Source organism: Cylas formicarius, unplaced genomic scaffold (genome assembly GCF_029955315.1).
Source record: "Cylas formicarius isolate icCylForm1 unplaced genomic scaffold, icCylForm1.1 PGA_scaffold_5__7_contigs__length_24384050, whole genome shotgun sequence".
Lineage (NCBI taxonomy): Eukaryota > Metazoa > Arthropoda > Insecta > Coleoptera > Brentidae > Cylas > Cylas formicarius.
This window is the reverse complement of record NW_026844341.1, coordinates 23,828,770-23,855,892: the sequence shown is the minus strand read 5'-3', so window position 1 is coordinate 23,855,892 and position 27,123 is coordinate 23,828,770. Positions and strand designations below refer to the sequence as shown.

General features: G+C 37.5%; 1 protein-coding gene, 2 non-coding genes and 1 pseudogene across 3 annotated transcripts in view; 3 read left to right on the top strand and 1 right to left on the bottom strand.

The window, feature by feature from the left end:
* Positions 1-27,123, top strand: part of LOC132701997 (phosphoinositide 3-kinase adapter protein 1) — a 73,204-nt gene that overhangs the window by 28,806 nt on the left and 17,275 nt on the right. Inside the window, exons 2-3 of the mRNA XM_060670386.1 lie at positions 3,931-4,050; positions 7,082-7,687. Of these exons, the coding sequence (XP_060526369.1) occupies positions 4,041-4,050; positions 7,082-7,687 (616 nt within the window). The 5' untranslated portion in view covers positions 3,931-4,040. The remainder of the gene's footprint in view (positions 1-3,930; positions 4,051-7,081; positions 7,688-27,123) is intronic.
* Positions 9,045-9,162, top strand: LOC132702684 (5S ribosomal RNA). Its single transcript, XR_009618926.1, has one exon. It is a non-coding gene; the product is annotated as a 5S ribosomal RNA (ribosomal RNA).
* LOC132702698 (5S ribosomal RNA) lies at positions 25,369-25,486 on the top strand. The gene has a single exon (XR_009618939.1). It is a non-coding gene; the product is annotated as a 5S ribosomal RNA (ribosomal RNA).
* Positions 25,814-25,931, bottom strand: LOC132702703 (5S ribosomal RNA; annotated as a pseudogene).

Sequence of the window (27,123 nt, the reverse complement as noted above, 5' to 3'; positions counted from 1 at the left end):
AATTCGATACAAAAGATATAGCGGATAGTTTTTTGCGAAGAAATCCTATAATCCAATAATCCAAATCTCTGCAAAACAACCACAAGAGCAGATTGTGGCTGACACGTCTGCAAATCACAGCTAAATTTTAAAAGTTTTAGAGGTGTGTGACACAAATAAAAAGCGTCGAAGATTAAGGAAAATCACTTAAACAGTTTAAAAGGACTCGGTGGCTTACGATTCAACTGGAAGGTTTTTTAGCCTACCATGTAAATGGGTTTGCATAAGATTAGATTAGTATAAAATACTTTAAGATCGGACGCTAAGCTTCAACTTTTGACTTCTTTTATTAAAGTATATTACACTGGTAGCAGGTACAGCATTTATAAAGAAACAAGCTCCTTGTTGAATTTTGAAGAGTAATAGAATCGATTACTCCTAAAATTTGTTCTGTAAATTACTTGCACTTTTGCAAAAGTTTGTAGAATGTACAACCGGAAGGCCGTTTGTTTATGTACGCTGTTATTCCATTATAACATCCACAGCTTTGTCAACTAATTTTATTGGCGACAAAATTAACTTGAGTTTCAAGGTTTCCTCTCCGCCCCGGCTTTTAATGGTCATCTAAGTCTTTTAGCATTTTAAGTTCGTCGGACACGCAAAGTATGTCCGTACGGGACAAATAAGGCAATTGAATTTAATAAAATAATTGACGTCTCCCAAGCGGGCGTGATTTCAGGCATTGTCTTAACTGATAAGGATCGCTTTGGGGTGTTTTAAGGCGATATTTTCTCTCAAAAGAACTACTTAGCTTTAGAAATATCCAAAGCTACAACAGTTTAATGCATATTATACTTAAGAAGCAGGGAATAAAATTTCCATCTATTAACCTAAAGAAATATTTATTTCAATGATATACCTACCAGATTTTTTATGTTATACAGTAATAATTCTAGTGCTTGTATTTGGTACCGACTTTTTAGGGACTAATGTTTGCCATTAATTTTATTTCAAATCTTTTGCTTCTTACCAAGCGGACGTAGATTCACCCGGGTTTATATCCGTGTATAGTACAGCTTATATAATATAAACTTTTAATCACGTCATCCATGACTCTATTCTTAAAACCATTATTGCCAACCATAGAAATATTCATAGGCGGACTGACGAAATTGGAATTTAAATGTCCCGCGCGCGATTCAGTTGGTTGTACTACTCTAAAAAACGCGAAGTAGCCAAATCGATATGTTGACAACCCGGCATTTAGTGGTATTACGAGTTTTCTCTTACGTACTTACACTTATTTTAATGTTGACGACTCTCGTAGTAATTGTAGTGTCGTTTTCTCCAAGGTTAGAGTCGTGAATGACAGCGGGCGTTATCTGTAACTGCTACTGAATCAGCCGGAATTTTATCATTTTACGGAAATAGTTATGACCCCGCCTGAAATGTTAGCAAAAACCGTTTTGCTTGTTACATTAGATTTCTCTACAAAGCAAGTTGTGATCTGCTTATGAGCAGTTTGGTTGCATTGATCATCGTACTAATGTGTGGAAAGAAGACATCGTGCGAACAATCCAAATAACTGTTGTTATCTCTGTGGGAGTGACGTCGTAGTACAGTAAAGGTCAACTTCTTTTATGAAAAACGTATACCTACAACGCTAATTTTGGTGTAAAAATTAGCGACCAAGGCAAGTCCTGGGCTGTTTGCTGCCAAAAATGTAGGAACAAATGTTTAAGCTTTGAAGATGCTTGTTATTTTTGTTAGTTTAATGGATTCAATAGAAAAAATAAGAAACAAATTCTACTCAGGAAGAACCGCTAGTGTATTGCAACAATATTTCTGATTTTCAAGGTTTCAAGGTTGATGGCGGACTACTTTTGGACGTTAAAATGGGGTATGCCTTTAAAAACACACAGCCGAATGTCCGGACAACGCGGGTTTCTCGTAAAAAAAACAAGCTTTCACTCAAAAAAATCCCAATCTTACTACACCACTTGTATTCCAGAAATAGAACGAAATTTATTATTAATCAATTGATTAAGGGTGCTATATTTTATTTACTCAAAAAAATTGAAAAGCCTATTGATTTTTATAAATTCTGAAAGATAGTGGAAATTCCTGCGAAATTAAGCCCGAGCCTGGCCCGGTTGTCACGAAACACACCGTATCGGGGGGATTATCCGTAAAAGCCTCTTCTATAAATTAGAGGGAATGACGAAAAACAGTCAAAGCACGCGTCCTTGAAGTCCTGACGGCGCGTATCTGCTCTCCCTCTTCGACGACGCATCATTGTCGTTTTCTTTAGACTTCATCCCGTCATCTGGCCCGAATTTGAGCCCGCAGTCGGGCGGGGCGGACACAAAAACATCCGAAGCGTGTTTCGAAAATCTCGTACGTTAATTAGTTACAACAACCGCCGCGTTTCGTGTTTTTTTTTATGGATCCCGTGACGTCGCGTTCTGGTATACCCGACACCGGACCCAAGAACATCTGAGGAAGACGCCGTTTGTACCGGGACATAAAAATTTTGCCTATGAAAGAAACGTTCACACTTTAACTAAACAAATATTAGAAGAAATTGCGTCTAAACTTTAACACTAAAAACAAAAGACCTACGGACAGTATACAAAATATTAAGGGCGTTCCACACCAACGGGTATCGCAAAAGTGTGCTGGAAAACAATTTTTGCTCGCCGGTATAGTACAACCACCGATCTATCGAACTCATAAAAAATGCAAATCCGTTATGGTCGTATGTACAACTGACGTGCTAAATAATAATTGCTATAGTTATGTCCCGGATGATTTTTGTTTGACAAGAAGAAGAAGAAGAAATTTCGTTTCCACTAGGGTGCTTTTTGAAAAAACTAGATTTTCCTAAGAAATTAATGGTTCATTATATTAAATGCTATTTGCCATTAGGCAAGTAAAGAAAAGTTTCATTTACAATTTTTCCCATGATCAGGTGACCCGGTAAATTGTATTTATGAGGGTCACATACTCCTAGACACAATTTTCAAAAATTAAATGAACATTTTAGAAAAACAATAAAAATAGAAAAACCGTCCTATTCTACGTGGAATGATCTCCTCAAAAAAAAAATAGAGTAACAATTTTTTATTATTTTTCAATATAAAATCCCCCTTAACTTCAATAAACTTCACAATAGTTTCTATCACAGGCTTCGGTTCCGACCCACAGAGTTCCAAAGAAGACACTCGACACGGCATTGTTTTTGAATAGCCGAAAGGTTTTTAGGAACCCATCTTGCACACCTAAATGATGATGCAGATTTTCTTGACCTTTAAACGTCGATCACTCAATGCCACCTCTTCCACAATTGCAACAATATCTGCCGTTATGACCTCCACTGGTCCTCCTGCCCCATTCGAAAATGTTTTGCCCATTCTTTCTCTACAGGGTACGAAGGAAAACTTTGGCCGTACACAGCTGCTAACCCTTTTTTGTCAAAAACGTTATGACTGCTCTATACTCAATTTGCGACATTTTTTCGGACACGTCTCGTTTAAAATGCCGTCAATAAAAAACTGTTTGACGCAACACGTCATTTTTTTTCGCAGCCCACTAAGATATATATTTAAAGGGAGACAAAGTTTTTGTCGTGTTACTGGAGCGGCATCTAGGTCAGGCCGGGAAATTTTGGCGCCAACCTGGACATTAAACCTATATTAACCCTTCCAAATTTCAAATCGCTTCAAAGCATTCACTGCCTTGCCTTTTGACGGGTACCATGCTATGGAGAACCAATGAGTTTGCGTTAAATAACGTTTAACGGATACCAAATGGCGGGGCATATAGACGCAATAACAACTGCAACATCCCGCGCACATTGAAAAGTATTTGGAGCGATCGATATCGATCGTAGGTTTTAATAATAACCCCCCTTCTATAAACGCGTTTTATTATTTTATATTTTCGTTGCAGCTAGAACCCCCGTCAGCTTCGAAAAGGGAAGTCCGAATGGCCTTTCCAGTCACGTCGGTTTAAAATTAGAAGGCGTTTTCAAGCACCGACCAGCATCGCATTCGAAAACAATGGATCTCGGTAAGACAGAATTTATTAACACATTACGTATTATAATATTTATAATATTCCTCCGTGCGGGATTTGAATTCAGCCTGCGTCTCTATTAGCCTGCCCAAAAAATATTCAAATCTCTCCCGATCGGCGACGTCGTGAATAATTGATGAGTATAGCGTTCGAGACGAGAGACAAGTGCCTCCGGATTTATTTCGTCGGTATTGTTTTGTCATTCCTATGCCGTGGTCGTCTTGGGAGATGAGATTTTTGAACTTGAAGAACAATAGACAAGTCCCGGAGAACCCGGCGTCTAAAAATAGGGCAATGGGGGAGGACGATATATAGTTTTCCGCATTTGAATTTGCTGTGCGCATTTTTCGAATATTACAGTAACAATAAGGCAACCATCTGTAATAATGAATCTAAACTTCATTACCGGTAGAACAATGATTTATTTCGGACAGAGACTTTTGTAATTCAAACAAATGGACCTTAATTTTTGTCCTAGGATCGACCCGGGTTCAAAATATTTATGATAATTATTACCTTTGAAATATTGGGAAAATGATTCGTCCTTAAACGAGCACGATCCTTCAACTACATTGAAAAAGACTATTTTATAACCTCAAAAACAAGAATTGCTAGTGAAAATTGACCCAAAATAAATAAAAAGACTTGGTAGAAAAGATGGACCAATTAGATGATTACTAATAATCGTTGCCCAAACATCCTATAGTTGCTGATAAAAGCAGAGTACAAAAAATGGTTTGAAAAGTGCGATCGTATATCAGCGAAAATATTCCACTTGAAATGGCTCAATTTTAAATGAGGTGGCTTTTACTTGATGCAAATTCATTTATCAAAATAAATAAGAACTAAAAGTTCAGATTTTCACGAAATTATACACCGTGTCTTTATCAAATGTAATATTTACACACTACCTGCTACTATATATACCGAAAAATGACCATAAAACCTTAATGTTGTTGTTGGAAGCCACCTCAGTTCAAAATTGAGCCATTTGAAGTCGAATATTTTTGTTGATATACGATCACACTTTTCAAACCGTTTTTTGTAGTCTGGTTTTATCAGCAACGATAAGATGTTTGGGCAAGGATTATTAGTAATCATCTGATAGGTCCATTTTTTCTACCAAAATATTTCAATAAGTCTGAGCCATTCACTATTCATAATTTTTGATTAGTCGATGTTGTGAAGATATTAATATGAATTATTTTAATCGGCCATCGAAAGAAAATGTTCACGTGAAAAAATATCAGTGGCGTACTAATTTTTTCCACCTAGTATCTCAAAAGTTAAGGCTTCTAGGACATAAGTTGGTATGACGTTTTTTTTTTTTTACTGTACTGACACATCGGCCTCTATAATGAATTGGAACTGAACGAAAACGGCGTCGAGAGACCAAAATCCGAAAAAAAAGGTGGCAGACGACCTCGACGGCGACGTGCTGACTGGACATGTCCCAAAAACGCCGCGAGCATCAAAACAAAATGGAAAACACCTGCATGCATCTCGATAATCGAATTCCTATCGAGCATTTGCATTTTGTCAAAACGGATTTTTTCCCATCATTGTGTTCGACAGCGGGTAACGATCGCGTTGTCAAGTCACGTAAACAGTCACGTAGATGACATAGCAATTGGCCCAAAAATGGAGCAAAATGACAAATTTCTGCCCACGTTAAATTTGGAGGGCTATATTTTTACAACTCCGTCCCCAATTCAAAATGCATGAATCCCGAAAAGGTCCTCTTTGTTAGACCCCAATCTTCCCAGATTAATTTTTCATCGCACAAAATTTAGTTTGATTAATTTATCATATTACTGTTGACCTTAATTTACGAGGGCAGCATCAAAACAATTTTTTTATTCTTTTTCAATATAATCCCCCTTAACTTCAATACACTTATTACATCTCTTTATCAATTCCTTTAAAAAAAATAATGAGCTAAAACAGCCTCTTTTAACTCAACTTCGTCGTCAAACCGCCGCCCACGTAAGTCCTTTTCCAAATATCCAAACAAATAATAGTCGCTGGGGGTTATATCTGGACTATAGGGAGGATGATCTATCTGTTGCAATCCACACTCTAAAATGGCAGCTTGTGCAACACCAGCCGTATGGACAGGTGCATTAACGTGCAAAAGACGCACGCCTCTGGTCAGTTTTCCTCGACGTTTTACACGTATACAGTCTGGCAATTTATGTAATAATGTTGCGTACTATTTTCCATTGACAGTGGATTAGTTTCTTTAAAATCTATCAAAAGAATTCATTCACGATCGCAAAAGATCGTGGCCATCACCTTTTTTGTTGACTCTGAATTTTCTTGGAGGTGCTTCACCCTTACGCCGTCACTCCATTGATTCTTTTTTCGATAGAGGGTCATAATAGAGAACCATCTCCCGTCACAATAGTTTCTATCACAGACTTCGGTTCCGACGAACACTTGTATCAGAAAGCTTACTAATGATTTTTTCAATCCTTGATACAGTAGCAAAAAATTGATCTCTTGATATATTTTAACTTCTATCTATAAATACCCATTCAAAGTAAATCATTTAATAAATCGGCCGCTAGAATCGGACCAAGTATCGCTCCCTGCGGTACACATTGGCGATCCGTATATCGCATTGTTCTGCTCCAACCCGCAAGTATAACGTTCAGAGTTAAAGGCCGCAATGCAAAAAGCTAAAAGCCGTGCAGACGACTTTACTTGGAATTTTCCCGCCGTTCTGTATTCATGAGACGATGGAAAACAAACGCGCTATCGAAATCTGTAAATAGACTCGTTTTTATCTTAAAATTCACGCGCCGCACATCTCCGAAGCCAGGCCATCCTGTCGGGATCCTTTTCTACCCCCCCCCCCCCCCCCCTACTACCACCGAGCTTATTATGGATTCCACGACCTTCCCGAGAATTAGTATTCAGCGGCGACTGGCATAGTTTTTGTTATAACGTTTCTTACATAGTTGGAAATCGTGCTACGAGAACAATTCGTTTCAGTTTGTTGATCAGCTCGCGATGTTTACAGACAATCCGAGTTACTTCTCGCTGGCCGCCGAAGAAAGAGCGATTCTGCGAAGAAAGGAGAGCTCGTCGGTGACGTCACTCGCTCGCCAGTTGACGCCCCCGAGGGGAACCCGTAGGGAGTTGTGGAACTTGCTCAGGTCGACGAGCACCAACTCCGCGGACTCCAACCAGGAGTTGCTCATCATGGGCGAGCCGCGTCTGAGCGACATGGACCCCGATTTGGCGTTCAAGCACCCCACGAAACCGAACCCGGCGAAAAGGCACCAGGAAAACGGTCATTCTGACCTCATGTACCTCCCGCTACCGACGTCGGAGGAAGCCGCCGACGAGTTGGACAACGACGAGGTTTTTATCAGCGAAGACTCCGCGAGGTACTACAACTTCAGTGCGGCGAAGAGGATCGCTAACGGAAACATCAGTCCGAGGAGGCATTCGATCGGAAACTTCTCCGGGAGGGACCGGACGAATAGTGTTGCCTCCTCTTCGAAGAGTTTCAGGGAAGACTTCAGCCAGATGGTGCAGGAGAGTGAAGTGGCGTCGCCCATCGACGAACACTCGCTGAGGCACAAGTCCTTCCCCAGAAAACGCTGCCTCAAGTGCGCAAAGGGTAAGTGCTTGTTCTAAATATACACTACAAGTGAAAATGTTGGAGTCGAGAGTCATTAATGCCAGTGCCAGGATATCGTTCTATTTATTTTTTTCCTGACCTGTGAGCACAACAGCACAATTGGTAGGAAGCAACGTTGCACAGAATACAATGGTGAACCAGCCAGGTCAATGTTATCTCAATTGTTCCATCGGAGTTCAACAATGTTGCCCCCTTTATTAACGTGATACCTAAATTGATTGATTTAAAGCTTTCGTCGCTTTGAAATGTTCCGACGAATCTATTTAGAGACCACCATGAGTAGTTGGCTGATTAAGGCGTCAGTTATTGCTTCGTAGTTAGATAGGTAATTTATTCGAGCAGTAACTACACGTAATCACACTTAAAGAAGGTTTACAATTAAATACCGCGCGTGTAACCACAACTACACCACACCATGGTCTGTGGTAAATAATCAGTTTCATAGAATCTAAATTCAGGCCAGTCCACCATCTATTAAAGAACACGCCATCATGATCTCTCCTCACGGCATGTTCGAAATTAATTCAATTTACATGCATAAAAGTTCCATTAGCAGTTCGCCCGCCCGAGTAATTTAGTTTTCAACTCTGGTCGAGTGGAATTCGATTCCGGCCAAGTTGCGAACGGACCCGAGATTTATCGCTGTTTCTTTTTTCACACTTCGCTGGCTACTGCTTCCGGTCGCACTTCGGAGCGGCTGCACAAAAAAAAAGAAATAATTTTGTACGAAAAGAAATGCATTTATCAAAATAAATAAGAACTGAAAGTTTAGATTTTCACGAAATTATATATTTTTACATGACAATTGTTTCGACAACACCGTGTCGGAGAGGTATTTAAATCTAATTGATCGTTAAGCAATACATTTGAATGTCTCATTTTGTTAATCTCCATGGCTTTCAATAAATTTAATTTTCTACTTTTTGTGGCTGTGTGTAATATATCAAAATTGTCGTCAAAAATGCGTTTTTCTGTGTTTGAGTGCGTAGCATAATCAGAATCTAGACTATTGTTTTTAAACGCTCTTATATGTTCGTTAATGCGTTTCTTGAAGGATCTACCTGTTTGTCCAATATAAATTTTAGGACAAGATCCGCATTTTAACCTGTAGACACCTGATTTTTGGGATTTTGGACATTTCGATTTATTGTTTTTTAAATATTTTCCTATTGTCTTGTTAGTTCTGAAAGCTATTTTTAAACCACATTTTGACAAATGTTTTGAAACATTGAGAGCAAGAAGTTTACCAAAATTAGAAAAATTCCACGTGCCATTGTATTTTTTTATTTTTAACGCCCTTTCTAGTATATATTCTCTAAAAAAACTAGATTTTACATGCAACGGCCATACTACGCTGATACACCAGATCCCGTCCGATCTCTGAAGTTAAGCAGCGTCGGGCGCGGTTAGTACTTGGATGGGTGACCGCTTGGGAACACCGCGTGCCGTTGTATTTTTTGTTTATTTTTTACGTCAGTTTTTTTGAAAATATTTTATAAATATAAGAAACGCGTTAAGTGTCCTAAATTTGCCAAAAATGTGTTTTTCTGTGTTTAAGTGTGTAGCATAATTAGAATCTACACTATTGTTTTTAAATGTTCTTTTATGTTCGTTGATGCGTTTCTTGAACGATCCACCTGTTTGTTCAATATAAATTTTAGAACAAGATCCATATTTCAAACTGTAGGCACTTGATTTTTGGGATTTCGGACATTTCGTTTTATTGTTTTTTAAATATTTTCGTATTGTGTTGTTAGTTCTGAAAGCTTTTTCAGTAGGTTCTCCTATGTATGTAATTGTTTTAAATTGTTCGCGTTCTGTAGTAGGTTTCCGATAAATAGAGTTTACTGTTGTCTGGATTTGTTTTTTATTTATAATTTTATCTATAATGGACGGATTGTTCAGTGCAATTTGTTTAATGATATTAAGTTCTTTGTTGTAGTTTTCTGTTGAGAGTGGCGCATTAAGAAGTCTGTGTATAAAAGAGTTAAATGCAGCCATTTTGAGGGTATAAGGGTGATTTGAGCTGTTATGTATGACTGTGTCCGTGTGTGAAGGTTTATGATATATTGTTTTGCACTTTCGTAATAGTTAAGTCTAAAAAATTAATAGAGTTATCCTGTTCAATCTCGATAGTGAATTTTATACGATTATGTATTGGGTTAGTGTAATTTAAAAAAGAATTCAATTGTCTGTCCGTTCCAACAAAGCAAGCAAAGACATCGTCCACATATCTATACCACCATAAAAAACTTTTACTTAAAGGATGTTCTAGTATGATATTTTCGAAATTATCCATAAAAATCTCGGCTAACAAAAGTACTGAGTGGGTTTCCCATAATTAAACCTTCTTTAGAGATATAAACCTGTCCATTAAATTCAAAATAATTTTGGTCTAAAGATACTATTAAGCAATCTAATAACTCTTGTTTCACCAATGGTTGTTTCCGAGTTAGGGTAAAATCTATCACATCCATAGGTGGAATACTGGGAAATAAGTTTTGTACATCAAAAGATAATAGTGTTGCGTTAGAAGGAATTTTGATATCTTTAATTTTGTTGATTAATTCAAAAAATTTTTTATTGCAAATAATTTTTCTCTAGTGATAATATATATCATTTTTGTATCTCCTGCGCAACCCCGCATCATATAGATATGTCCAAAATTTTATCTTTCCGCTAGCGCGTAGTAATAAAAATTTAATTGAAGCTATGCTTGGTCGGAAGAATGAAGAAAATAATTATAACCTCGAAACGTTTCAGAAACCAAATTTTCGACTTCGACGCAAACGTCTAACGTCAGATTAGTTGAAAGATCAAATGAGGAAAATAAATTATCATTTTCAATGAATTTTATTATAAGACTTTAGATTGATTATTAACTGTGGGTATAGATATATATAAATTCTTTGCCCGCGTAACGTATTAAACTATAATCTAACTGCACGGTGATTAGGGTTTGGAAACATATACTTTATCCAATGTAATAGAAAATTAATTCAACTTTACTTTTGTCTTTTGTTATCACATAAAACACAACTCATCCAGATCATAGAACGGAAAAATATTTAATCACTAAGCCAAATTTTTTGCATTTATGACGTTATTTCTTTGACAGTTAATGGTTTGAGAATATTAATAGCTTTTTGGAATATTTTTTTCGGTTCTAAATCATTCACTGAAAATTTATAAATTATGACTATTTTCATTATAAATAAAAAGTATCGCTGAGTTCCACAAATTACATTGACTTGAAATGTTGACCATATAAATTGTTCATACATATTTCTAGAAATATATGTTAGAAAAACACTTTCTTTCTTTTCTTTAGAATTATGTATATCTACGCTTGGCGCTTTCAAATAAATTCTACGAAATTTTTTATTATTATATTTTCGTTGTTAAATCGAGGCCTGAACAGTATCTAGAACTTCTAGATGGCTGCCCTAACAAGGCCTATTGTTGACCGTTGTTTCGCTTATTTAACTTTGGTTATGTAATTATTTCTATGTAACTTTGATGGTTATAACAATAAATGGATTATTATTATTATTATTATTAATTGTTGTTGAAGAAGTTGAACACATGCTTTGCTTTACAATGATGAGTAAAATTTGCGGTACAATTAAAAAACTGTAGATCTGTAGAAAGACCATGCAAAAAAATCACCCAGAATATGAAATAATGAAGATATTCTTCAAATATTTTTTTTTAATTTAATTTAAAAAGCTGCTGTTTCCCAGAAGCGAGTTGTTCCATCCACCCCTATTATTTTTTTCTTGTTGGCTGTTAAGTTCAAATATGGCCATAAAATTAATATCAATTTTGCTAATGAATGGATAAAAGTTAAAAATACGTAATTGTAAATAATTGATAATAAAGGCTACACGCTGATCGTTTTCTCGTAAAATAGAGCCAGCTACACATCTGTGAATATTAACCAATCAAAACGTGTTTTTTTGACAGATCACCATGGCAACGGATGACTTTTAGTTGGAAATCAACCGACAAAATCAATTTTGATTGGTTGAAAACTACTGGTGTGGAATTTTCTTGCCGAATACCACACGAGATCAAATTTAATCCGGAAATTTGACCTCTAGTGGGATTACCCGAGAATACGTTACACATCGGGAATATTTTTAAAGCATCTAAATAAAACGGTTGACTAAAATCTATTAACAGGTTTTCTCAACATGAAAAATGAAATTGGAATGACTATCAAGAAAATACATACAACATTATTTGCAAAATCTAAACTCGAGCCAATTGACTCAAGTAAATTTACCGCGAATAAATTTTTATTAAGATGAAAAAAGATTTCATTCAGTTGTAACAAACATTGGTAAGCAAATGGTTTGTTTAATTAATCATCCTGTTTTCTTCTTCAGAGCTTAACTAAAACTCTACTCTGTGTTGTGAATTTACGAACGCACGGATGTATAAATCTAAAATAACTTTATTAATAATGAATACACTGATTTTAAATTAACACTCTCTCTCATGTTAGGTTAGGTTCTATTCAACAACGTTTCCTCTTCACCTTTTGCAGTGGATAAAAGACAAGTAATCACAGCACTCTGTACCTGCTCATATATTGTCTGGTGACAGGTAAAGACCTGAGTGGCGGTTAAGATTGTATGTTTGCTTAGAGATTTCTATAGATTCTCTTCTGTGTGTAGAAGAATTGATGACAAGCAAGAAGTATAGTTTTATCGAATCAAATCAAATCAAATCAAAATAATAATAACAATTGAATATTTAATTTCTCAAAGCAACTTCCGCAGGCTACTGTAATACTTTTCACAAAACTTCTGGATTCCTGCTGCGTCGAAATTGCAGACGTTTCGCCAATCATCCTGTTGGCTTCTTCAGACAGTTCAGACAGTTTCAGTCAAGCTCTGAAAGCAACAACTCGCTTCCGGGAAACAGCTAATCGCCGTGCAGTTAGATTATAGTTGAATACGTTACGCGGGCAAAGAATTGATGTTCTGTAAAAAGTAATATAATATTTAATGTATAATGTAAAAAAATCGTTTATTTCTCGGCGATCGCCCTGTATGCTTCTCGTGGTGCGGTAGTGCAATATAAACATGGTTATGTGGCAGTTATGTAATTGAAGAACAATTCGTGTCTTCATTGAAACTAATAAAAAGTTCGTCTTGCCGGAAGTTAAGGTTTATTGTCGGTACTTGAGTCGCTTGAATAATTTTATTCGGAAGCACTGTCTAGATGTGATTATTGCCGATACGCTAGTCGGAAACAGTTACTGCCCGGCCATAACGATTAAAAGTCGCATTAACGGCTTTAAGGCCACCAGCTGCATACTAAATTTCCCAGTCAATAATTCGGCTAATACGTAATTAATGGCTACTGCGGAAAAATGTTCAAGTCTCTTTTGCATATATTTTTTAATTAAATCTGAGAAATCATTTAAAAAGTAAAGGATAAAAATATGAAAAAATGAACCGAACTTTCCAATGTATGTTTTCTTCGCTGTAATCTTCACGCTATAGACTTAACAAAAATGGCAATACAAATCCAAAATATTTTTTTTTTACTATTTTGGATTTGCTTGAACATTTGATACAAATTTATGTACCGCTTTTGTTAACTTTTCTACGGTTTTATGCCCTTTAGTAGTGAAAATAATAACATTTGTAAGTGGATGTGCAAAAATATTTCCTGGATGCGACATTGTGCATTAACGCACCACTGGGACAAAGTGGGTTAAAGAAATGACGATTATTCAAATTTTTCTTTAGTAATTTTTGTCTGAGGTTCTAAATTTTTCCAAAGGAATTTTTGTAAAATAAGGAACAACGAAACTCGATTAGGAACTATCTGCAACTGATATTTTAAACAGAAAAAGTCAAGAAATCTTCATAACAATATCTTAAATACTGTTTACGAAACTTCTCATCGGTTGTGTCACATTAGTCTGTGGAAATTCAACTTAACAATGTTGTGCTGAAGTGGAGGTCGCTTTTAACTCTAAAAATTTGGCAACAGCCCCCATACGTCACCTCAAAATTCGCCTAACCTAAGCCAGACTTGAACGCTAGTCCACGAGCTAAGCTCAAAAAGCCACTGCGACGGCCTGAGCATACTAATATTCTGCAGGCTCCGCGTTATTCTCTTTAAAGATATCGGATGGTAACAAAACGGCGACGACAGGCCATTATGTATTATCGTCACGTATGAAATGGCTATATCAATCCGCTGACGCCAAATCCCCACCACCCGAACGCCCGTTCGTCGATTGTTTTTCTTTAATAATCACTTATTGGTGCCACGGTGCGACAGTGAGGGGTTCTTAATGTGTCGATAGGCGATCGCTGAGGGAGGATCCGTGTTCAAGGGTGAGTTAGGCCCCAATTATAATTAGATACTTTTGTTTACTTCTTGGAGTGCATTAACTGAAGCTAAGACTAGCGCCTGAGAAATGTCACCATAATCCTGCTGCAAGCTACGGCAAGTCCCATCGTCTCTTGCGTTCTCTGTTTACAAGTCCAGAAGCCGGAAATGTTCTCATGGCAGCCATTTTGATAATCTAAATTAAAACGTTTGCCGGAGGCTGGTACTAACCCAAACTTCCTACTTAGAATCGTTAGAAGAGATCGATGACATTAACGACAAAAACAACCATTTGGTCTGGTGTTATTTTTACTTGCTTTTTACATGGGAACTGGCTATTGATATTGTCAGACAGAAAACGATCGTTAGCGACCTTCAGCGCGATTGAAGTGGCGGTTTATGCTGAACAAAATGAAAACATGTCGTAAAAGATGTCGCCGAGGGATTAAGTTGACAATTTGCGGTCGATCATCGTGCACTATAAACGTACGACATAGTTTATTGGGCGTGGGATGATGAACGTGTCTATAAACGCACACGAACGGATGTTGTTGTACCTTCAACTCACGCCGTGGGTGTCCGCGATTTGAAAAAGTAACGATTAGTTTTTTAATTAAAAAACATATCTCTTCTGAGATTGTATTTAAATAGATAACTGCCACGTGAGATGACGATAAGCTTTTGAATTCAACGTATAGGGTTTTTTTTTAAAAAGGAGGTATAAAAAAAAATTGATCCGCAATCTTACACACAAAATGTAGCCAATAAACTGGCTCTAAACTGTGCAAGCATTCCTCTTCCTGGCTGAATCCTGAAATTAACCGTGCCAGTTTTCCCCCCAAGTACTCCTAATAATTCCAACTGCACTGCGCGTGTAGTTTACCGGGAATGCGATGCACTCCCTCTCCCTCTCTCCCCCCCAGGAGGAAGCTATTGATTAATCTCCAACGGGAGCTCGCGGGGAGATACGGCGGATGGTGAATCGACTGTGCCCTAGTATGCCCTTGTCAATTAGTGCGGGATTTGCAAACCCACGCCCGTAATTTACCTCGAACTCTATTAGAGATCACATCCAGGTGTTATAGAGGTACAAGGTCGGGTATAATGTCGGCAAGGACAAGTGCGAATGTGAATAATGCCCTAATTATTGAAATACACTAAAGATTTGTTCCTCGGTACAGGGTTTATTATGCGCCTATAGGAAGGGCGGAAAATGAAGGTAAAGTACTTCGAACCGATTCATTAAAGGCCGAAGCGTCTTATCGGTACCGAACGACGAAGAACAGAGCCCCGAGGTCTGGGTTTTGTTCGTCCAAGTGGGGACGCATCATCAGACGCTCCCAAACAACGTCGATCCCGAATCTGTTCATTAAAAGAGAAAAAAGCGAAACAATAGTAGGAGTAGTCGACATCTGGGGCTTCGTGCTTTGCGACCGCATATTGACTAGCAGGTCATCTAAAATTGATCCTCCGGCCCGACATCTGGAGAGCATGTTTGTACCCTCCGACGTTCCATTATTAAATGACCTCGGCCATAAGGGCGTGCGCTGAGGATTCGCGCCAACAAGAAAAAACAAAATATGATCACGAGAGAATGAAATTTGCGATTTGGACATTGTTTTCCCGCAAAACCGACCGATTTTGGGAATTTTGTCACATTAAATTTTAATTAACTCGCCAACTGCCGTGTTAAGCAAACAAAAACCCGATATGTTCGTAATAAAAGCGCCCCGGCACTGGAAAACTTGAATGGATATTTTAATTTAATTATATTTTATGTAAAATTTATTACAAAACCAAACTCAGTAGAAGTTCTCTTACTGACTCTCGCCTACTTCACTCGTTTGACATTGGACACATTGAACAGGCTTGTTTAAAAATAAATAAGTGCGTAATAATAGGATTCGCCCAAAAAAATATAATTGTTTTCCTAAATAATAACTTTGCCGTATTTGTAGACATGGATAGATATGGCCAACTCCCGATTGCAAGAAATATTAGTTATATTTTTATTTCGTAATTTCTATATATAGTAAGTACGAGTAGTGCAAAGACAAGAGTTCACCTTTTGCGTGTATAATAAAAAAGGGCCTGGTATTAAACCATTAAAGATACAAAGATTTTAGGTGCATAATGCGCTGAAACCATCAAAATTGAAAAAACGAAAACTAAAATTAGTTCCTACCACATTTAGGTCCAATCTTACAAAAAAAAGTTATTCTAAAGTAGTGTTTAAAATGAGTTTCTTGATTATTTTAATTGTTTTGTCAAGCATTCTGCTAACATTCATAAGCCGTGTTCAAACTAATTAATGCGACTATATTTTTTTAATTTTCTTACAAACTCTTATACAATGTGTCACTCATTGGCCAAAAAACGACCCGCAATTTGTCTTCGGTTTCTCTAGATTTCCATTCCGTTTCCACACATCTTTTGGATTAATTTCCATTCCAGAATGAACGAATGTCGAAATTTCTGTCGACTATTTTTGACGACGCCATTAATTAACGGTGTTTGCCCTCGAAATTATGAAATATCGGTTTCGGTCGCGTTAAAGAATGCGTGAAAACTTTCCACGTCCTCGCCGAGTGACAAATGGCGTCGGCGGAGATTCGCGGTTTGCCAAATTAAAACGGAGCGCCGCGAGACGAACCGGATCTAACCCCCCCCGATTTTTTAAGTCTCCCGACTACGTCACTGGAATGCACTTAGACGTTAACCTGTCCAGATTCGGCGGATGTAGGCCACGTGTTCCGCAGGCCTGTGACCGGTAAACTATTATGCGTTTTTCGATTATCATTTCTTTTTCTATTAATAGCGGCAAAAATACACAAACGCGTGCGCGTATACCCGAAACATTTAAATAAACGCCATTCTCCCAGCCTCAACACACGCAGTACCCAGATAATGTCTTTGAAGGACTAGCCTACCTACTAGAGTAGAAGAGTAACAATTTTTTATTATTTTTCAATATAATCAATCACCCTTAACTTCAATACACTTATTACATCTTTTCAAAAACAACTCAATCCTTTAAAAAATATATTCTTTTTGTTTGTCTACAAAATGAGCTAAAACAGCATCTTTTAACTCAACTTCGTCGTTAGTCCGCCGTCCACGTAAGTCCTTTTTCAAATGTCCAAACAAATAATAGTCGCTGGGGGCCGTATCTGGACTATAGGGAGGATGATCTGTCTGTCGGAACCCACACTCTAAAATGTCAGCTTGTGCAACACCAGCAGTGTGGACAGGTGCATTATCGTGCAAAGGACGCACGCCTCTGGTCAGTTTTCCTCTACGTTTTACAAGTATGCAGTCTCGCATTTTATGTAATAATGTTGCGTAATATTTACTATCGACAGTGGTATTAGTTTCTTTAGAATCTATCAAAAGAATTCCTTCACAATCCCAAAACATGGTGGCCATCACCTTTTTTGTTGACTGGCAGACTCTCAATTTTCTTGGAGGTGCTTCACCCTTACGACGCCACTCCATCGATTCTTTTTTCGATAGAGGGTCATAATAGAGAACCATAGTTTCAACTCCCGTCACAATAGTTTCTATCACAGGCTTCGGTTCCGACCCACAGAGTTCCAAAAAAGACCGGGCACCCTCGACACGGCGTTGTTTTTGAATAGACGAAAGGTTTTTAGGAACCCATCTTGCAGCCTTTCTTTAATAATTTTAGGTGCTAACCCTTCTTTTATCAAAAACTTTATGACTGCTCTATACTCAATTTGCGTTATGTGCGACATTCTTTCGGACACGTCTTGTTTAAAATGCTGTCAAAAAAAACTGTTTGACCGAAGACTTCAATTTTTTTTTCGCAGCCTACTAAGATATATATTTAAAAGAAGACAAAGTTTCACGCACAACTCGAGTTTGCAACACGAAAACCTTGTCAGTATCATGAAACTAATTAATGAATTATGACACCCGGTATATTGCCCCCACGGCCAAACCATTTCGAGAGTTTAAATTTAGAAGCAAGCGTGACTATATCAATTTTTGTATAATCAATATGATTTGGTTCTTTACTCGAAATTAAACGCGCTCGCGGACGTCTCGATTTTCGGCACGGAGCTTCTCGCGACAGACGCGTAAACGGCAGCGTCGTAACGAGATCTTCGAAAAGAATCAAAGACCCCTTTGATTTGGATGTAAAGACGTAAATCTGTTATCGCTGCCGTACATTTGTTCTACGCCAGAGGGCAGCATGAAAGACCTAATTGATACGATAAGAAACCTTAAAATATTTATTCGATTCCGAGTCAACGTGACAGTACAATAAAAACATTCCGTTTCTGCTCTCCGAGTTTCGCTCTTGGATTGATTTGTGGACGTTAAGCTTTGTTTTCACGTTCATTCTACAGGGCGTCGACCACCGCTAACTCGTAGCTTCCTGTGAGCTACAAAAAATCAGAATATCTCGTTACTTATTTGACATAAATGAGCACCGGGCAGTCCCGGGTTCGATCCTCAATGTCCGAAATACAGGTGAGAGCCAATTTTCCTGGTATATGAATTTTTCCAATTTTGCCATCGTACCCTGTACATTTTCAAAAAATATTATAACTAATGATTTTTGAGGAAAAAAATTGTTAAACCCTTAAATATAAGATAAATTACAAACTTAACTTATTTTTGCCTTAAAATTGATATCTAAATAAACATAAGGACACTCAAAATATGGAGAAAAAAAAACACATAACATCAATTTCAGCCCAAACTATGCAAAATTCGAATTGAAATTTCTTAAGAAAGTGACCTTCATTTTAACCTAGGATCAAAATATACAGGGTGTTCCAAAATGACAAAGATGATGTCGGGGAACGCCCCTTTTTTTTCGTATCTCCCATGCTCTCCGGATCGTATAGTGGTACGTTTTATTTGGCACACGTTGTACATACATGTTCTTTCCATGTAAAATTTATAATATTAACAGGAAATCCAACAATTTCTAGAAAGCAAGTTCGACAGAGTGAGACAGTCGAACTACGCGAAGTAATAATATTCATCGAGTTTGTTGCCCTGGCCGATGCGTTGGATTGATCCTTTCCAGATATCCGATCCTAATACCATTATTATTATCATAGTGATATGTATATGTATAGTATATGTTTTGCGGAAGGCAACATTTCCATAACCAAAATAAAGAAATTCGCGTAGAACAACACATGGCCCTCGCGAGTTAAAAATATAAGGTTGTTCGGAAAGTCATTTCGTTTTTTCCCGTCAGAGGACTTAATTGCGTTTTTTCGAAACCAACTTCACACTTAAGCCGCATAACCATTATATGTCTTGAGAGCTGATATTGCAAGGCTTGTGTGTGAAAAAGTTCTATTAATTCTACGCAGTAGTTTTTGGTTGGTGCCCTTTTAAATATGGAGAACAATAAGCAGCATTTTCGTCATATTTTACTTTTTTACTTCAGAAAAGGTAAAAATGCTGTCCAAGCGAGAAAAAAAATTGACGGATTTGTATGGAGAAGCCGTGTTAACAGTACGCCAGTGCCAGAACTGGTTTGCAAAATTTCGATCCGGCAATTTTGATGTCGAAGATGCACCACGGTCTGGAAGGCCGGTCGAAGCTGACAAAGATGCGATAAAGGCATTAGTTGATGCAAATCGGCGAATAACCACACGCGAGATCGGTGAGAGATTAAATTTGTCGAATTCGACTGTTTATGGCCATTTGAAAGGCATGGGCTTAACCTCGAAGCTCGATGTGTGGGTGCCCCATGTCCTTACGGAGCGAAATTTGTGTCGTCGCGTTGACGTGTGTGATTCGCTCCTCAAACGTCAAGAAAATGATCCATTTTTGAAGCGGATTATTACTGGGGACGAAAAATGGGTTGTATACAACAATGTTAAACGCAAGAGGTCATGGAGCAGAAAAGATGAACCGGCTCAAAGCGTGTCAAAAGCCAACATTCACCAAAAAAAGGTGATGCTCTCCGTTTGGTGGGATGTCAAAGGAATCGTTTTTTTTTGAGCTTTTGCGGGACAATACAACGATTAATTCAGAAGTCTATTGTCATCAACTGGACAAATTGAATGATTCACTTAAAGAGAAGAGGCCCGAATTAATCCACAGGAAGGGTGTAGTGTTCCACCGGGATAATGCGAGACCTCACACAAGTTTGGTCACTCGCCAAAAACTTTTACAGCTTGAATGGGACGTACTGCAACATCCACCATATTCTCCAGATCTGGCGCCTTCCGACTACTATTTGTTCCGGTCCCTGCAAAATTTTTTGGATGGCAAAACCTTTACCTCAAATGAAGATGTCAAAAACCACCTGAACCAGTTTTTTGCCAGCAAGGACCAAAACTTTTATGAGAGGGGAATTATGTTACTGCCAGAAAGATGGCAAAAGGTGTTGGACCAGAATGGCCAATATATAATTTAATAAAATATTTATTCATTATACGAAAACTGTCTTTCATGTTCCCCAAAAAAAAACGAAATGACTTTCCGAACAACCCAATAGTTGAAAAAAATTGGGTTGGGGCACAGTAAACAAATCACTCGTTATTTGTTTGAAGCGTTTGTTAGGCTGAAAGGTTATTTATAATTATTGCATGAAAATAGATAAATCGTAAATTATTAAACAATATTTGTAGCATGTACACTTGAAGGGCTATAAAATAGAAAAACGCAATCAATGGTGATGTCTGTTCAGTTCATCAGAGAGGACGCAGCATCTGGCCAGGAACTTTAAACAAACTAGCTGTAGGAAATGCTCGTCGTATCCGGAAGCTCTGTTTACTTATTATTTTTTCCTTTTACTCGATGCCCAACCCAACACGTCGCACGCCCACAGAAGAGATATATTTTTAGCCGTTTTATACGCTACAACACCATCAGGATTTTTTCGAATCAAAATAACGTAAACGGTGCAACTTTAACTTATAATTTAGAACTTAAGCTTAGAAAAAAGACCCACATACACACACAATATCCGCGCCCAAGTTTAATGAGAATTTCTTTTAAATAAATAACGACTAAAAGTTCAGATTTTCACGAACACCTGATTTTTGAGATTTTTGACATTTCTTGTGTTTTGACAAATGTTTTGAAACTTCTGGGTTTTGAAACACTGGGTTCTCCTATGTATGTAATTGCTTTAAATTGTTCGTATTCTGTATTAGGTTTCGGATAAATAGAGTTTACTGTTGTCTGGATTTGTTTTAAAATACCTTAGTAGTGATAATCCATTGCCAGGTCATTAAGAGTTGTATTTTAGAAACACTCTGTAGGTTATAACAATAGCGATATATTATAAAGTGACTGGAAACAAATTGTAATGCACTGCCGTAATATTGTAACCGTGTATTTGACGTTTTAAAGAAACCATTAAAATCGTAACTCAATACACTTGGACGCCCGGATCTGATACCTTTTAACCTTTCGCCGGGAAGAAACGAGATACCATTTTATTAACAGCCAACGTGACAAGCTCATATGTCCAATTTATGTATAATGCGTGTTCTTGCTCGCCCTTTGTTATTTTTTATTTAAATATTAGAATATACAGGGTGTTTCGAAACGAATGGGCCATAGAATACGAGCGTGACCTTCGGATTCGATTTGTCAAATAAACCTATGTCCTATTTACGGGGATACAGGGTGATAAAGTGAGTTTATTTTTTCATTCACGTTCACAATTTTACAAATATAGACACAAAAATTCGGAGAAATTCGATGGTGTAATCAGTTTTGCGATAACTTTTAGATGGCGCCACTTCCACACACTTTTTTGAAAATTTTTGATGAGTCGATAGTTATTTTCTAAATATCATTGCAGACATTGTGGGAAAAAAAATTGACATTTTCAGCAAGACTTCAAGATAAATGTGTCGGTAGTCATAGTAAATCATTATGTACTAGGACCGTTAGGACTATTTTTACGAAATGAAACAATTCTTCATTAAACGAATTACAAAATGTGTCGAAATGCGTGGTAGACGCGTAGAACATCTACTTGAAATTTTTGTTTTTTGTAATAATTATTAATAAAATTTATTTTATTAATATTAATTGATTTTTTTATTTTATGTTATATTACATTTTATATTTTTAAATTAAATAAATTTATTTTATTAATTTATTGTGTCTACCAAAATTTTCTTTGTTTTTGAAAGTATTTTCTTTTGGTACTCAATAATAAATTAATATTCAGCTGTTACTTGGTCTACATAGCCAGTTAAAAATGAAAATATGTTGAAAACGACTGAGAATATTAGAAAACGACCCTGTCATCAGAACTTCAATTTGAGAATACGCAAAAAAGCTACGGTATTTTTGCAAAAAAGTGCGTGCGGCTGGTATCATCTACAAGTCATCGCAAAACTAGTCACACCATCTAAATTCTCATCCCCGAAAACCCGCGCGTGCGATTTTTTGTGGCTATATTTTTAAAATTGTGACCGTAAGTAATAACGAAAAAACAAAATTACTTTTATTTAAGTATTTTGATACTAAGAATATACTGGTATTCCGTGCCCCATTCACCCTGTATACGTTTTGTTTCACACACATTAACAGTAGGGGCGTAGATCTTTTAAGGAGCTAAATCTAATACTTATCATTTAAAGCTACCCAAAAGTAATTTTCTATTTCGTGTTCCCGGTGTGTTGTGAATCAGACCTTTGCGTGGTACCTGTCGTCAACTTATTTCCATAAACTAATGCTGGAAAGAGTGATTATTTTAAATGGACGTTCTCTCATTGAAATTCCTAATTAAACCCAAGCAAGCGGTTACCTAGCGCTCGGCAAAGAGAACATCTGGCCGGCCGATGTCGCCGACACCCCTCGGCCGTGACTGTACTTCTTTTTTGTACCGAACTCCGTACACCTGTGTTTGTCGCTGAGGTACACGTGCGCGCGCGCGTACGAACAAAACAATTACAAAAGGCGATCTATTTTCGTCTTACGGGGGTGTGGGGGGGAGGGCAGAGTTTTGTGTGTTATTAGAAATGCCGGACCAATGCGTCTGGAAATAAGCGGCGGCGACCTCGATTTGCCCTTCTGCGAAATAACCGAGGATCCCAATAAATGAATGCCAATCGGGAAAGTCAAAGCGTCCAGTCCTTTATATGACCATACTCCTACGGGGTAGGGCTCTGAGTCTTGATAGCACACTGCCATCTATAAAGACACCGTCGTAGGATATTCCTTACTGGACTTTAGATAATAGTGGAAGCGAGAACTAAGAGACAGTAAAGGGGATAAGCATAGTCCCACCAACGAAAATTAATGAACCGTTGTGGCCATTATAATACGACCAAAAATATAGTGCATTCATTGCTTTGATATTTTAAGTATTTTAAGAATTGCTCGGTGAAAAATATTGAAAACATACTTATATCTCGCGTGTCAGTGTTAGCGCCGGAATGGTTACGCGTAAGGGTCTACGTGGCAGGGACTAATAAACAGTAGACAAAGTTAATCACGGGGTCGGTTGTAAAAGCGCTATATTTCTGGTCGAAGTATACCGAGCTTCGCAACTTATTGGTTGGTGTGTTTCGATGAGCTATCAATGGCCCGCGCTAATATACGATCGAATGTTTACGACGTCATTGTTACCTAATCCACTGAAAACGGCAGCGCCATTGGTATTCGAACGGCATGCATGCACCACAATAAAGCAAAGTAGGAAATGCAAACGTCTCGTCGGGGTGGGTGGGGGGACGTTGAAACGACGTATCGGGCATAAGAGAACTGAGAAACAAGCGGCGATCAAATGACTCCGGAATATTAAGTCGCATCAATATGCGGCCGCCGCCGCCGGTGCCAGAAGGACTTCCGTCCAGTCCTTTCCAGGAAGCGAGATGGCACGTGACCCAGTTGACCAAGCTGGTCACGCATTTCTCAGACTTCGGTCATCTCCTCGCGACGCAACGCCCGACGCCGGTCGTCCGTACGTCGACATGATTAAATAAATAATAATAATAAACAGCCTTTATTAAAATACAACAAAAAGAATATACCACAACAGAGGGGAACAGGTGACGAGGTCTAACAGTGCTACTCCACCTAACCACCGATACAATGTAGTAGAAAAATAATTCTGCGACCTCTGTAATATTTGGAAAAAATTGATGGGTTATCCACCTAAAATTCTTGGGAAGTTTTGACGTTAAATAAAAGAATCGCAATTTAAACTGTATTTCATTGTATTTCATCTTTCTGGCTGTTATATTTTTGTTTTTTTTTTTTTACTGGAATTTAGTTTTCGCTGTTATGGCTCTCAAAATATTGTAATAAATATATATACAAAGCTTCGTGAGCAAACAGGACGCGAGGCGTCGCCCAATTACTTAATTTTGAACCGTTAATTGACAAACTTTACAGTTTTTCCGGGACAAATCTCAGTTTTATTTCCGTCCGAGAGCGGCTGCGGCGGCAGTCTGCATTTCCGGTATACCCGGATAACGGACGACGTAAATTCGGCCGCGCTTTGACTGATTATCGTCTACATAATGGCAGATGAAAGCACAAAGACGCTCGTCGCTGTCAAACAATCGCGCCTAATGGACTCAACGACGATATTTAACGTATACGGGGAAACAAAGCGACCGGATGTAGTGGAAAACTTAATGCCGTTTTCAGGGGTAATTTTAAAATTGAGAGTTTGATTGCGTAACCATAAGCTTCTAAAAATCCGGCTGTAAGTTCTACAGTTATTCGCGTTTCGTCGCTGCCGTTATTAACTGAGGAGAGTTTGACTTAAAAAAAAAGAAAATTGTCCTTGCATATGAAATTTCGTTATTTCATAAGCATATAATTTTGTGGTTTACATGTGTGTGGACACGTACAGGTGCAGTTTTCGGAAATTTCTTTGCTTGCGGCACACAAAATTGCCAAATTATGCCATATTTAACGAATGTTATAAATACCTGGATACTTAAAATTGTTTATCCAACTGCATGAAAGTAGCGAAGATTAAACACCAAATATTGAACTGAGGTGGCTTTGAATTTATGAAAATCCATTTATCAAAATAAATAAGAAATAAAAGTTCAGATTTTCACGAAATTATATATTTTTATATGACAATTGTTTCGACAACACCGTGTCTTTGTCAAATGTAATATTTACAAACTACCTGCTGCTTAAAAATTTTCCTAATGTGTTGTTAGATCTAAAAACAATTTTTAAACCACATTTTGACAAATGTTTTGAAACATTGAGAGCAAGAAGTTTACCAAAATTAGAAAAATTCCACGTGCCATTGTATTTTTTTATTTTTAACGTCCTTTCTAGTATATATTCTCTAAAAAAAACTAAATTTTACATGCAACGGCCATACTACGCTGATACACCAGATCCCGTCCGATCTCTGAAGTTAAGCAGCGTCGGGCGCGGTTAGCACTTGGATGGGTGACCGCTTGGGAACACCGCGTGCCGTTGTATTTTTTGTTTATTTTTAACGTCAGTTTTTTTAAAAATATTTTATAAATATAAGAAACGCGTTAAGTGTCCTAAATTTGCAGATATCGACTTCAAATATTAGCAGAGAATTAGAAGTCCTTGCCCACATTTAAACAGTGGAAATTGGGGGCAATCAAATTTCACCAAGTATTTTTTTTATATATTTTTTTGTGGCATAACATAACATAACAAGGACTTCTAATTCTCTGCTAATATTTGAAGTCGATATCTGCAAATTTAGGACACTTAACGCGTTTCTTATATTTATAAAATATTTTCAAAAAAACTGACGTTAAAAATAAACAAAAAATACAACGGCACGCGGTGTTCCCAAGCGGTCACCCATCCAAGTACTAACCGCGCCCGACGCTGCTTAACTTCAGAGATCGGACGGCATCTGGTGTATCAGCGTAGTATGGTCGTTGCATGTAAAATTTAGTTTTTTTAGAGAATATATACTAGAAAGGGCGTTAAAAATAAAAAAATACAATCGCACGTGGAATTTTTCTAATTTTGGTAAACTTCTTGCTCTCAATGTTTCAAAACATTTGTCAAAATGTGGTTTAAAAATTGTTTTTAGATCTAACAACACATTAGGAAAATTTTTAGAAAACAATAAAACGAAATGCCCAAAATCTCAAAAATTAGGTGTCTACAGGTTGATATGTGGATTTTGTCCTAAAATGTATCTTGCACAAACTGGTAGGTCCTTCAAGAACGCATTAACGAACATAAAAGAGCGTTTAAAAACCATAGTCTAGATTCTAATTATACTACACAATTAAACACAGAAAAGCACATTTTTGATGACAATTTTGATATATTACATACAGCAACAAAAAGTAGAAAATTAAATTTATTGGAAGCCATGGAGATTAACTAAATGAAACAATCAAATGTATTGCGTAACGAACGATTAGATTTATATACCTCTCCTTTATTGAACTTAAATTCTCGGAACAACATTAATTAACGTTTTATTACCATTTTTCGGTATATATAGCAGCAGGTAGTTTGTAAATATTACATTTGACAAAGACACGGTGTTGTCGAAACAATTGTCATGTCAAAATATATAATTTCGTGAAAATCTGAACTTTTAGTTCTTATTTATTTTGTTGGAACATGTAAGGAAAACATTACATTACTCGCTAAACAACATCTTGAGCTTTTCGGAGACTTTAACGGTGTTAAACCATGTATAAATATTTGTGCGTCAGCGGGAGCAAATCCGGACCGTTCCGGGCCCAGTCGAACAGTAGATTTCGGGGGGCTTAAGCCCAAATTCGCGGCGGATTAAGTGGAACGTGTCCCGAGCGGACCGGGACAAGTAAACGCGGGCGTCCCGCCAATTTATCTGTCACGGGTCTAATTCACGCAACACGCCGAGCCGTCGATGAGAGGAAAAAAAGGATTTGTGGGGGGGTATTTTTAGGCGAAGGAGAAACGCACGCCCCGCCGACGTATATTTTAAAATTATGACGGGCGATAAAAATGCGTTTTAAGCCGAGCAAGCTTTAAGCTCGTGAATTATTAAGATATATTGGATATTTTAGCGCCCGTTGGGATCAGCCCACGACTTGTAATTTATTATCTATTTTAGACGCGTCGGAAGTCGG